Source organism: Cricetulus griseus (genome assembly GCF_003668045.3).
Source record: "Cricetulus griseus strain 17A/GY chromosome 1 unlocalized genomic scaffold, alternate assembly CriGri-PICRH-1.0 chr1_0, whole genome shotgun sequence".
NCBI classification, from domain to species: domain Eukaryota; kingdom Metazoa; phylum Chordata; class Mammalia; order Rodentia; family Cricetidae; genus Cricetulus; species Cricetulus griseus.
The window spans coordinates 249,327,560-249,339,123 of NW_023276806.1; the positions used below are offsets into that span (position 1 = coordinate 249,327,560).

At 43.4% G+C, this 11,564-nt stretch overlaps 1 protein-coding gene across 4 annotated transcripts; it reads left to right on the forward strand.

Moving 5' to 3' along the window:
- Window positions 1-292: 292 nt before the first annotated feature.
- Window positions 293-11,235, forward strand: LOC100757671 (zinc finger protein 14). 4 transcript variants are annotated; one of them, XM_027394600.2, is made up of 5 exons: window positions 293-409; window positions 6,647-7,014; window positions 8,605-8,731; window positions 8,901-8,961; window positions 9,467-11,235. In XM_027394600.2, the coding sequence occupies exons 2-5, from the start codon at window positions 6,976-6,978 to the stop codon at window positions 10,506-10,508; spliced, it is 1,269 nt and encodes a 422-aa protein (XP_027250401.1). In that variant the 5' UTR covers window positions 293-409; window positions 6,647-6,975; the 3' UTR covers window positions 10,509-11,235. The 4 variants fall into 4 exon arrangements, with proteins under 4 accessions (XP_027250401.1, XP_027250402.1, XP_027250403.1 ...); XM_027394601.2 differs by having other exon boundaries at window positions 320-468; XM_027394602.2 differs by having other exon boundaries at window positions 333-473.
- The last annotated feature ends 329 nt before the right edge of the window (window positions 11,236-11,564 follow it).

Sequence of the window (11,564 nt, forward strand, 5' to 3'; positions counted from 1 at the left end):
TTTTCAGTGGACTTGTTCCTAGGCATCTCAGGGTCGTCACACAATTCACTTGACACTCAACTATTTTCATGGCCAGGGTCATTTAGTAGGGCACACCTACGAGTACACAAGAGACATGAGCCAGTGTTGCCATCTGCTGGCCACCAGCACACCAGACAACGTTTTCAGAGCTCACAGCCTAAGGAGCGCTAGAGCAGCTGTGCCAGTCACTCAGCCCACGCACGACAGTTCTAGCCAATCAGAGCCTCCGGGAAGGTTGTCCAATCAGAACCTTCTGGGAGGCGGGGGCGGGGCTCTTTCCGGCCGCCATTCTAGCTGAGGGTTCTTCACCAAGGTTGAGGGAGGCCGCCGTGAGCGTCGCCGCCCCGAGCCGGGAGCGAGCGCGGGCGAGCTCGGCAGCCGCGCCGTGGTGAGCGCGGGCCGGGGGCCCCAGACGGCGAGGAGCGGCCGGCTGAGCCGCGGGAGCCGGTGCGGTGGGTCCTCCCGGGCTGGGGAGCGAGCGCGGGGCCCCGGGCCCGGGCCCTGGCCGGCGGCCTGTGGGGACTTCCGCCTTCGTCGTCCTCTCCGCGAGCGCCGCGCGGAGGGTTCTTTGTGGGGTCCTAGACGTCCTTAAGTTTGCACTCCACATGTAGAAACCGAGTTCGTCTGGGTTAATTTTGCGACGTTTGTAAAGGCTGTGTCCAGTGGTTTCTTTGCTCTGGAAAAGACTTCTCAGGGATTTTGTTGTTTATTCTTCTGTTGTACTTCGATTTTTTTTGTCTTTATTTTTGTTTATGTTTGCGTCCTGAAGTTTGATGGGAAGTGTTACAGTCAGCAAGCTTTGCAGTTGGTTCTTCTGTATATGTTCCATCTCTATTCTTCGTTTGCACACAACTTTTATAGTTTATAGTTTCTTGTTATGACAGATATATATATATATATATATATGTATATATATATATATGTGATTTTTATTGGAAGTATGTTGAGCTAGTTTAAACTGATAACTGACATATTTTTGAGACTTCTCAAGTGTGCTGGGCTAGAAATATAGATGAACACATTTGTATCTTCCCATAGTGTCAGAATGTTTTTGAATAACAATTCAAAAGGTTTTGAAGGTAGCAATATGTCAGATAATTCCACCTTCCTTGGTAATTGGGACAAGGCTAATTAGGTTTATTTCAGTCTTAATTACTAATGTTAATTCTCGTATCACACAACACAGTATAGCTATGCATATATGTAGTTTAAAAAAATGAATACAAGTAAAAGGCGCAGAAGTGGGCTGACAGAAATGCAGGTGGAGCCTCGATTGATATGATACAGAACTCAAAACTACTGTGCTACAGGTAGGGAGCCTTGGATGAAATCAGGGAGGACTCAGTTTTGTCAGCCATGCTACAGAGTCCTAGTTGCTAGATAGAAGGCAGAACCAGGCTCTGAGAATAGGCAATGGTGGGCTGAGGTCCAGAACAGGTAGAGGGACAGGCAGTGGAGTAGGCTGGGCCAACAGGTTGGACCTAGTTGATTTGAAACCGCAGGGACAGGAGTTCTCTGTCCTTTCTTCACATACATGCCAGGTATGAGATTGTAGTGACATATTATTTATGATTTATTAAAGCTTGACTGTATATTCAGAAAGGCAAAGTCAGCCTCAAGCGATAGAGATCAGGCAGTGGTGACACACACCTTTAATCCCAGCAGCCAGAAACCAGGAGGTGGTGGTACACACCTTTAATCCTAGGACTCAGGCTTAAGAGGTGGACGGATCTCTGTGAGTCCAAGGCCACCCAGTTCTACACAAGATTGAATCAGTCTAAAAGAGAATTATAGCACACACCTTTAATCCCAGCGCTAGAGGGGTATGAAAGACAGGAGCAAGTAGTCAGTATGAGGCATTCTTTCTCTGGGAGAGGTTACAGTCTGAGACTTGGTTAAGAGCCCGTGGGTGGATCATCCCATTCAGCCTGAGGTGAGAGCTAGTGGCTGACTGCTTTGCTTCCCTGATCTTCAGCTTGAACCCCAATCTCTGTCTCTGGGTCTTATTTGTAGTGTTATGACATATTCTACTTATGAATATCCAGGGTCCTACAGTAGCGCTCCCTTTGTTTTCATTAGAGGACTGGAATTCCACTCCCAGTGACCACATGGTATCGTCCATGTATCTGTAACTCCAGTCTGAGTGGGTCTGAATCCCTTTTCTGACTTTCATGGGCACCAGACATGAATGTGGAGCAAGCAAAACCTATATAAATATATTTTAAAAAATTGCAGTTAATGTCTGCAGACTTTCCCTCCACCCTTTTTGTGTGACCTGTCTGACCTGGAACCCTGGAACTTTGTAAACCAATCTGCCCTTGAACTCAAAGCAATCTGCCTGCCTCTGCCTTCCAAGTGTGTCGTGTGCAACACCATACCTAGCATGTCTGTAGTTCTTTGTTACATTTGTGTGTACTTCTTTCTGTTTATTTTATCTTTACTGGTATACAAGAAGTATGGTGTTTTTATTTTCACAACCTATTGCTCATTGCCAAGGTCCAGGGAATAGGATGGTATTATATATCCTACATGTTTGCTATAGTACCTCATTAGTTTCTTGAATTTTTATTGTTTTTTGAGATTTTATTTTTTATTTTTTTCTGAAAAAGTTCCTTTCCCCCTTTGTTGTCGAAATATTTGTATGATCATATGATTTAAAATTATTTTTATATTTTTATTTATTTGCCTGCATTTATGTCTGTGTACCATATACATGCTTGGTGCCTGAGGAGGACAGAGGAATGTTGTGGAATAATCTTTTTGTACACTGTGAAGGTGTGTCTCTGTCTGAGGTGCCTTTTGATTGGTTTAATAAAGAGCTGAATGGCCAATAGCTAGGCAGGAGAGAATAGGTGGAACTTGTGGGGAGAGAGAGGGACTTGGGGAGAATCTGAGGGGCGTGGGATGAAGCCAGTGAGATGCAGAGGGGGTCAGATGTACAGTGTGGAGGAGAGATAACAGCCATGTGGCAGAATGAAGATGCATATAAATGGGTTAGGAACAAGCCTAAGCTGAGGCCAAGCTTTTCTAATGAATAAGAAGTCTCTGTGTCATTATTTGGGAATTGTTGGTACAAAGAAAGGCTGACTACAGAAGAGGGTGTTATACCCTGGAACTGGAGTTACAGAGCCATCATGGTGCTGAGAGTTTGAACCTGGATCTTCTGGAAGAGCAGGCAGTGCTTTTAACCCCTGAGCCATCTCTTCAGTCTGATCATATGATTTTTGTTATTTAGGGGTTGGTGTAGGGAATTGAACTCTGTTCCTTGTGTGCTCTGTCATTGAGTTTCATTCACAACCTGAAGTTTGAAGTTTTAATTGATTTTGCATGCCTGTCTTAATTTCTACTTGGTTGTGATAAGTTTTTGATTTGGTTTAATTTCTTTATTATGCTTAGGTAGGCCCTTGGGTAGGTTATGATGGCTTTGAACTCCTAACTCTCTTCCTGCTGCTTCCAAAGTGCTGGAGTAGTATGAGCCATGATGCTTTTTTTTTCCTTAAGATTTTTATAATTTTTTTTTAAATTTCCCTTTAACAATTTCATGAATGTCCACAATGCATGCTGTAGCTCCTGTCCTCACACCCCTAGTGCTGCTTTCCCTCACTCATATCTCCATTCTTAAAGTTTGTCTTGGAACCCACTGTTAAACTAGGATCATTGTTGAGTTTGGAACTATTCATGGGAACTTAGTGGGTACCTGAGTGGGTACACAACTCAAGACAATGTCTTCTTCCTCCAGAATCTGTCAGTGGTCAGTGATTCAAGGAAGAGTAGAGGACTGTATGCCCCTCCCTGATCTATAATTGACTAGTGATAGATGATGTTTTGCATAGTCCCATTGGAGGTGACCACAACCACTTGTGAAGTCATGACAGCATTGGCTCTGCCATGGCCAGAAGTTAGCATTTTACAGCCTTTCCTTCTGTCTTTGGCTCTCACATTTTCACCCCCTGTTCTGCTGTGACCACTAAGAGGTAGTGGGATAAATGTCCTATTTAGGGCTGGAGAAATGACTCAACTTATGAACCCTGGCTGCTCTTTCAGGGGACCAGAGTTCAATTCCTGGCACCTGCATGGTGGCTCACAACCATTTGTAACTTCAGTTCCTCTTCTGGCCTCCTTGGGTACTGTATAAACATGTTGCACAGAAATACATGAAGGAGCTGGGCGGTGAGGGTGCACACCTTTAATCCCAGCACTCAGGAGGCAGAGGCAGGTGGATCTCTGAGTTTGAGGCCAGCCTGGTCTACAGAGTGAGTTCCAGGACATCCAGGACTACACAGAGAAAACCTGTCTCAGAGAGAGAGAGAGAGAGAGAGAGAGAGAGAGAGAGAGAGAGAGAGAGAGAAAGAGAGAGAGAGAGAGAGAGAGAGAGAGAGCGCCAAATCCGCCAAATCAAAACACCATGAAGGCATGACATGCACACACATTAAATAAAAATAAAGTTTCATAAGCAAAATTAAAAAAAATGTGTACTTTAGGGTTGAGTACTTAATCATCACTTATTCTCAGCACTTTGAACACCCGTGCATCCTATATTCACTGACATTCATTGCAAAGGGAGGAATATCATTTCATTTGTTTATGGGTATGAGCATAAATATTTAGAAAGTAACCTGGCCACAGGACAGTTTAGCTAAACACTGTTAGTGAATTTACTCCTAGAGTCTAAGATCTCAGCTGTGGGATTTTGGCCAGATTTACAGTGCCAAGTATGCATTCCCTCTTCTGAAGCAAGCCTCACATCCAGGGAGTTGTGGGTTATTCATTTAAGAGTTTCTTTTAAAACCTACATATGATCCATTGTCTTAGTTGCTGCCCTGTTGCTGTGAAGCAACACCATGACCATGGCAACTCTTATAAATGAAAACATTTAATTGGGAATTGCTTAGAATTTCAGAGTGGTATAGTCCATTATCATCATGTCAGGGAGCCTGATGGCATGTAGGGAGACATGGTACTGGAGAAGGAGCTGAGAATTCTACATCTGGATCTAGACGAGAGAGTCACTAGGCCTGGTTTGGGCTTTTGAAGCCTCAAAGTCCATCCCAGTGACAAACATCCTTCTCAAGCAGTGCTGCTCCCTGATGACAAAGCATTCAAATATATGAGCCCAATAGGGCCATTCTTATTCAAGTCACCACATCCATCTATAATATTCCTGGGCACGTACTCACAGGACTCTGTAACTTACTACAGATACACTTGCTCAACCATGTTTATCATTGCTCCTATTCAAAATATCTAGGAAATGAGAACTGCCTAGATGTTTATAAATGATGAATGGGTAGTGGAAATGTGGTATATACACATAATGGGTGTGTGTGTGTGTGTGTGTGTGTGTGTGTGTGTGTGTGTGTGTGTGTGCATACACACACCTAATTTATGTTGTGGTAGGATGATGGCCTCATAGTTTAAATTCAGAAGTGTTTGCTTTTCTGGAACACATTGTTCAAGATTGATGTAAATTTGTTTTTGTGTTTTTTAAGACAGGTCTCAATTAAACTCACTCTGTAGATCAGGCTAGCTGAATTCAAGAGACTCTCCTGCCTGCCTCCCTGCTCAGCTTGGTGTGAAGTCTTAACTGTTGGACCTTCCTTATTATTTTTTTCCCATTTCACTTCATCAAATTTTTCTCCTTGTCATTTTACCTCTTGATTTATTAATTGGTTTAAAACCCTGAGCTAAGCCGGGCAGTGGTGGTGCACGCCTTTAATCCCAGCACTCGGGAGGCAGAGGCAGGTGGATCTCTGTGAGTTCCAGATCAGCCTGGTCTACAAGAGCTAGATCCAGGACAGCCTCCAAAGCCACAGAGAAACCCTGTCTCGAAAAACCAAAAATAAAAAACAAAAAAAACAAAACCCTGAGCTATATGACTAGAGTATAGTGAGAACATGAACAACATAAAGATAAAGGTGGAGCATAGTCATTGGCCTTCAGAGGGCTCCTGGAAAGGTGCACATTCCTGATGATGCATGTAATAAAGTATTGCTGAAAAGCTGAGATCAGTAAAACCAGAGCTAACCCCTGGGCACACCAGTAATCCCAGCATTTGGGAGGCAGAGACAGGTTGACCTCTGAATATGATGAGGGCAGCTTGGTCTACCGAGTGAGTTCCAGGACAGCCAGGGCTACACAGAGAAACCCTGTCTTGAAAAACCATAACCAAAACAAATCCCCTTCCCCCAAACACCTCCAAAACAAAAACAGCCAAAAACCTGGAGCTAACCATTTCTAAACCTCAGATTGGAAACTTTTATCATATGTGGTTTCAGTGATCTTGGGCCTCAGTCATAGGAATCCCACTCATGTGGGACCTCCCTTCAGAACCCAAGGGCTTCAGCAGAGCTTGCAGCAGGCTGTGTGCTAGGATTTGGGCAACAGAGTGATAAGTAAGAAATTACAGGTTGTTGCTGATGGAGCTAGAGACACACTTAGTCATAGGTGTGACTGGTCTGAGAGGAGCCTGTGGATGGAGACAGGCAGACTGGAGGTTGTGAGGGTGGAGTGTGGGGAACATACTCAGCGGAAGCACGGGTCCTGAGTATTGCTGGTTGCTTGTGTGATGGCTGATCTTCAGTTGACTTGATGGCTCTGGAATCAACTAAGAGGCCTGTCTCTGCAGGTCTGCCAGGGAAGTTCAGGAAGGATTAACTGAGTTGAGAAGACCCTGTTGTATAGTGAGTGGCATTTTGAGTGTGGCCTTGATACAGAGAAGTTCAAAGAAGAAACAGTGTTGCTTTCCTGCCTACCTTCTCTTGCTGGTGAGTGCATCTGTCCCATTGCTGCCGTTGCTGCTGCCACTGCCACCACCCTTCACTGACATTGCAACCCAGCTTCTTGGGCCTTTTGGTGTGGACTGAAGACCATAAGCTGTCCAGGCGAGCTCTGGGCCTTTGGCACCAGATTGAAACTCCTGAGGCTTCTAGTCTTCTTGGATGGAGCCTCTCCATCATGGAGACGGCCATTGTTGGACTGTCCAGGCCAGATCAGGTAAGCTGTAAATGAGGTAAGGTAATCTAATAAATTCCTTTTGTATGTTCTTTTAGTTCAATCCTCCAGAGAACCCTGATTGTTTCAGATAGCTACCTATATCCTGTTTTTCTTATACATACCGTAAACATTATTTTAAATCATCATTCTCTATTTAATTTGTATACACACACATACACACACACACACACACACACACACACACCCATGCACGCGTGCACGCACGCACACACATTTTTGTTTTTGCTTTTTGAGACAGGGTTTCTCTGTATAGCAATTCTGGCTGTCCTGGATCTGGTTGTCCATCTGGCCTAAAACACACAGAGATCCGCCTGCCTCTGCCTCCCTGAGTGCTGGGATTAAAGGCGTGAGCCACCACTGCCCACCTTAACCTGTATATATTTTTAAATTTTAAAAGTTATTTATTTTTTTAATTTCATGTGCATTGGTGTTTTGCCTGCATTTATATCTGTGTCAAATCTCCTGGAACTGGAGTTACAGACAGCTGTGAGCTGCCATGTGGGTTCTGGGAATTGAACCCTGGTCTTCTGGAAGAGCAGCTAGTGCTATTAAATGCTGAGCCATCTTTCCAGCCCTGATCATTCTCTATTTAGAGTTGACATGTTATTGCTGCAAAAGATGCTTTTTCTGTTTTCTTCATCACTGAAGGCCAAAAATAATCACTCAAATCAGCATGCTTCATACCAGCAAGTCATGGGATGGGAATTTTGGTGGGGGGTTCTGCCAGAGCTGCACATGGGAAATTCAGGTCCCTTCTTGGGGTTCTTAGTCTTGTTACTGAAAAGAGGTGGGAGGCTGGAGAGATGGCTCAACCGTTAAACAAATACAACATAGAAGAATACAACACATCTTTGCATCATTAAACAAATATTCCACAGCATAAATGAATGTAACACATCTTAAAGTTATACTCCCCAACACATTTGGTCCAGTGATATGGCTCAGCAGGTCAACACAACTGCCACTAAGACCTGAGTTCAATTCCTGGGGCACACATGGTACCAGGAACAAACTGACTCCCACACTCACAGTGGCTGATGTGCCATGTGAATAACGCACACACACTAAATACTTGGCTTTAAGAGTGCAGATGATTATGGAGTTTGCTCTTTCTGTTTGTTGTAGGGCACAGTTTGCCATATGCTTCAGAACATTTCCCAGGTACTTGTTGCAGGGATTCTATTACTTGTGTGTACTCACTGAACTCCATGGTTTTTCTTTTTTTCTTAACTTTGTTTTCAGAAATTTCTTTGAATGTCAGGAATATGTAGGAAGAAGCTTAAACCCTGAGCATGAATTCCAAGGACAGACAGCCTCCTGAGCCTAATGTTAATGAGATGATAGGGTGTGGGTGCCTGGGACGAGAAGTGGGGATGGCTGGAGGAGGAGAATGGCTGGGGAGGCAGCGCATCTCCCCAGTGCAACCATGAGGAGGGGATCTGCCTGCCGTCTCTGGACATCGCTCAGTGCTTTTACTAGCACTCCTGGGAACCACACAGTTACGCTGTCAGATGTGCACACATGTGTTTTTCTCCCCCCTCTTTCATCTGCAAATGTGGGATGTTTTAGGATCTGGTGAGCTTTGAGGACGTGGCTGTGCAATTCACCCAGGAAGAGTGGGATTTGCTGGATGCTTCCCAGAAGAGTCTCTATGGAGATGTGATGCTGGAAACCTGCAGGAACTTCACTGCCATAGGTGAGGGCATCGTCTTACCTTCATTCCATAAATTAGAGAGCAAGTGTTCCTGGTTATTGATGGTGGCTGAAGTTTGGCTGTGGAAAGGGAGGAATGTGGTGAAGAAATTAGGCATAGTTGTGATTGTGCGTTGTGATGACTTGTCACGTTTTCTGTGGCTGTGTTTCAGGGTATGAATGGGAAGACCAGACAGTTGGAGAACATTGTGAAGACCCTGAAATAAATCTAAGGTAATTTGCATGCACAAGTGGGAGTCGGTGTCCCTCCAAGACATTTTAATGTGCCCTCGAAATTCAAGAACAAACTAATAAAACAAATGAGCCCAACTTCAAAATTATTCATCTGTAGAAAATTTTTACCTCAAATGTGTACCTTCATAAGTTTTCGATTTTGCATAGTGTTTCAGAACCATTTTGGGACCCTGCATTGACGAATGCTACTATTTTGATCCTAGGCCTATGGGAACCATACTGTAGAGCCATCAGTCCATTTATTTTCAGAACTTTCATATGAAGGCACACATTTTGCTGTTTTGGGTAGCAGACTGTCCAAGAAAGATGGTCTAATAAGCAAAACGACTGTCACTAATGTGCTTGTCGTCTCTCACAGTAGTTACATTTAAAGGTACTCTGTGGTAATGAAGAAGGTGCTCAGGGTGGAGCAACCTTATTCATATGAGCAATACGAGCAGCAATGTGGGTGGAGAAATTTTCACGTGTCATTCATTTTTAATAGGCACATCGACTCTCGCTCTGAATGTACGCAGTATGAACATGAGGAATTTGAACAGAAGCCACAGGACTCTAATTTTCTTACAAGTGTTGAAGGATGCACGGAAACTCAGACTGTGAATGGACCTTCTGAGTGTGAGGTTTGTCTAAAATCCTATGGACTCTATCACCTAACTTATAATGGACATCACAACTATGAATACAAGGAGTGTGGAGGAAGCCCAACTATACGAAAATGTTATGAATGTAACCAGTGTGGTAAAACTTTGAGTTCTTTCAATTCTCTTCAAAGACATCAGAAAATTCATATTGAAGAAAGACCATATAAATGTCAACAGTGTAGTAAGGCCTTTAGATGTCTCAATGCCCTTCAGTCACATGAAAGAATTCATACTGGAGAAAAACCTTATGAATGTAAACACTGTGGCACAGCTTTTAGCAGACTTACTCACCTGAGATTACATGAAAAAGTTCATACTGGAGAAAAACACTATGAATGTAAACAGTGTGATATAGTTTTCAAATCTCAGAGTTCCTATCATAGACATAAAATAATGCATGGAGAAACATTCTATAACTGTAAGCAGTGTGGTAAGTCCTTCATTTACCCCTCTTTACTTCAAATGCATGAAAGAACTCACACAGGTGAAAAGCCCTATGAATGTAAACTCTGTGGGAAAGCATTTAGATATCACTCTTCCATACGGTTGCATGAAAGAACTCATACGGGAGAAAAACCCTATGAATGTAAACACTGTGGCAAAGCCTTTACACGTCAGAGTTATCTTCAGTTTCATGAAAGAAGCCACACTGGAGAGAAACCCTATGAATGTAAAGAATGTGGGAAAGCTTTTAGGCATCACTCTTACCTTCGATTACATGAAAGAAGACATACTGGAGAGAAGCCATATCAGTGCGTACAGTGTGGCAGATCCTTCAGTAGGCAGAGTTCCTTTAAGAGACATCAGTCCGTTCATGCTGTGGAAAACCCCTATAAATGTCAACAATATCTAATTCCTTTATCCCTATTTCCTTCAAATGCATGAAAGAACTTACACCAGCACTAAACTTCTGCATGTGAACTGTGTGAGAAAATGCTTATCCTAATTCATAAGAATACATCTAAGAACTCAAAATAGTGATGAGCCTTTTGTAGTATAGCCTTCAGGGTAATAAGGACTATAGAACCCCACCACCTGGAAGCAGTTACCAAAGATGCTATCTCCTGCCCTTCAACCTTCCATAAAAATCTGTGGAGTTCATATATCTCATGGAGAAGTAAAGCAGGAAGAAGGTCAGAAAAGTGACTGTGAGCTACAGTAACAACTCCAGAGCCCAACCAAGAAAGCCTAGCACTTGGACTTTGGGGACCATCTTGAGGTTATAGAAACTCTAACAAGCAAACATAGGGAATCATTCCCTATAATCACTAGAAGAAAGGTCTGCCCTCTCTCTCTTTCTGTTTTTCTTTTTTTTTTGAGACAGGGTTTCTCTGTGTCTTTGGAGGCTGTCCCGGAACTAGCTCTTGTAGATTAGGCTGGTCTTGAACTTACAGAGATCCGCCTGCCTCTGTCTCCGGAGTGCTGGGACCAAAGGCATGCGCTACCACCACCTGGCAGGTCTTCCCTCTTAGTGAACTGCCAATTTTTAATGAAAACTTATGGATTCAAACAGAGTTCTTGAGACACACGCTTGAGTCCACTCCTGTTCTGTGGAATGTATTCTATGCTGTTATTCTCAAGTTCAATAAATCTATATACACTCTCAGTATAACTGCTGTGTGTCTTATTCATTTTTTGGAATAACCTGTGTATCACATCCTGGACACCCACTACCCCTGGACAGAACAGAAGGGTATTCGTAGTTAATTTGAGGGCTTTTAAATACATTTATCATTTATTGTTTGAGAATTTCATACACTTATACAATGTGTTTTGATTAAATCCTGTCCCCACTCTGTTCTTTCTAATGCTTCCCATTCTGTCTGTCTCTGTCTCTTTGTCTCTGTTTCTCTCTGTCTCTGTCTCTGTCTCTTTCTTTTTCTCCTCCCCTCTGGCCTGGGACTCACTGTGTAGAAGAGGTTGGCTTTGAATATAACAGAG

Bases quoted from the DNA above. Each gene is read 5' to 3' on its own strand.
- LOC100757671 (XM_027394600.2), top strand. From the start codon at position 6,976: ATGGAGACGGCCATTGTTGGACTGTCCAGGCCAGATCAG. The intron at 8,732-8,900 runs GTGAGGGCATCG...GCTGTGTTTCAG, and splicing joins CAGGAACTTCACTGCCATAG to GGTATGAATGGGAAGACCAG. The intron at 8,962-9,466 runs GTAATTTGCATG...CATTTTTAATAG, and splicing joins GACCCTGAAATAAATCTAAG to GCACATCGACTCTCGCTCTG.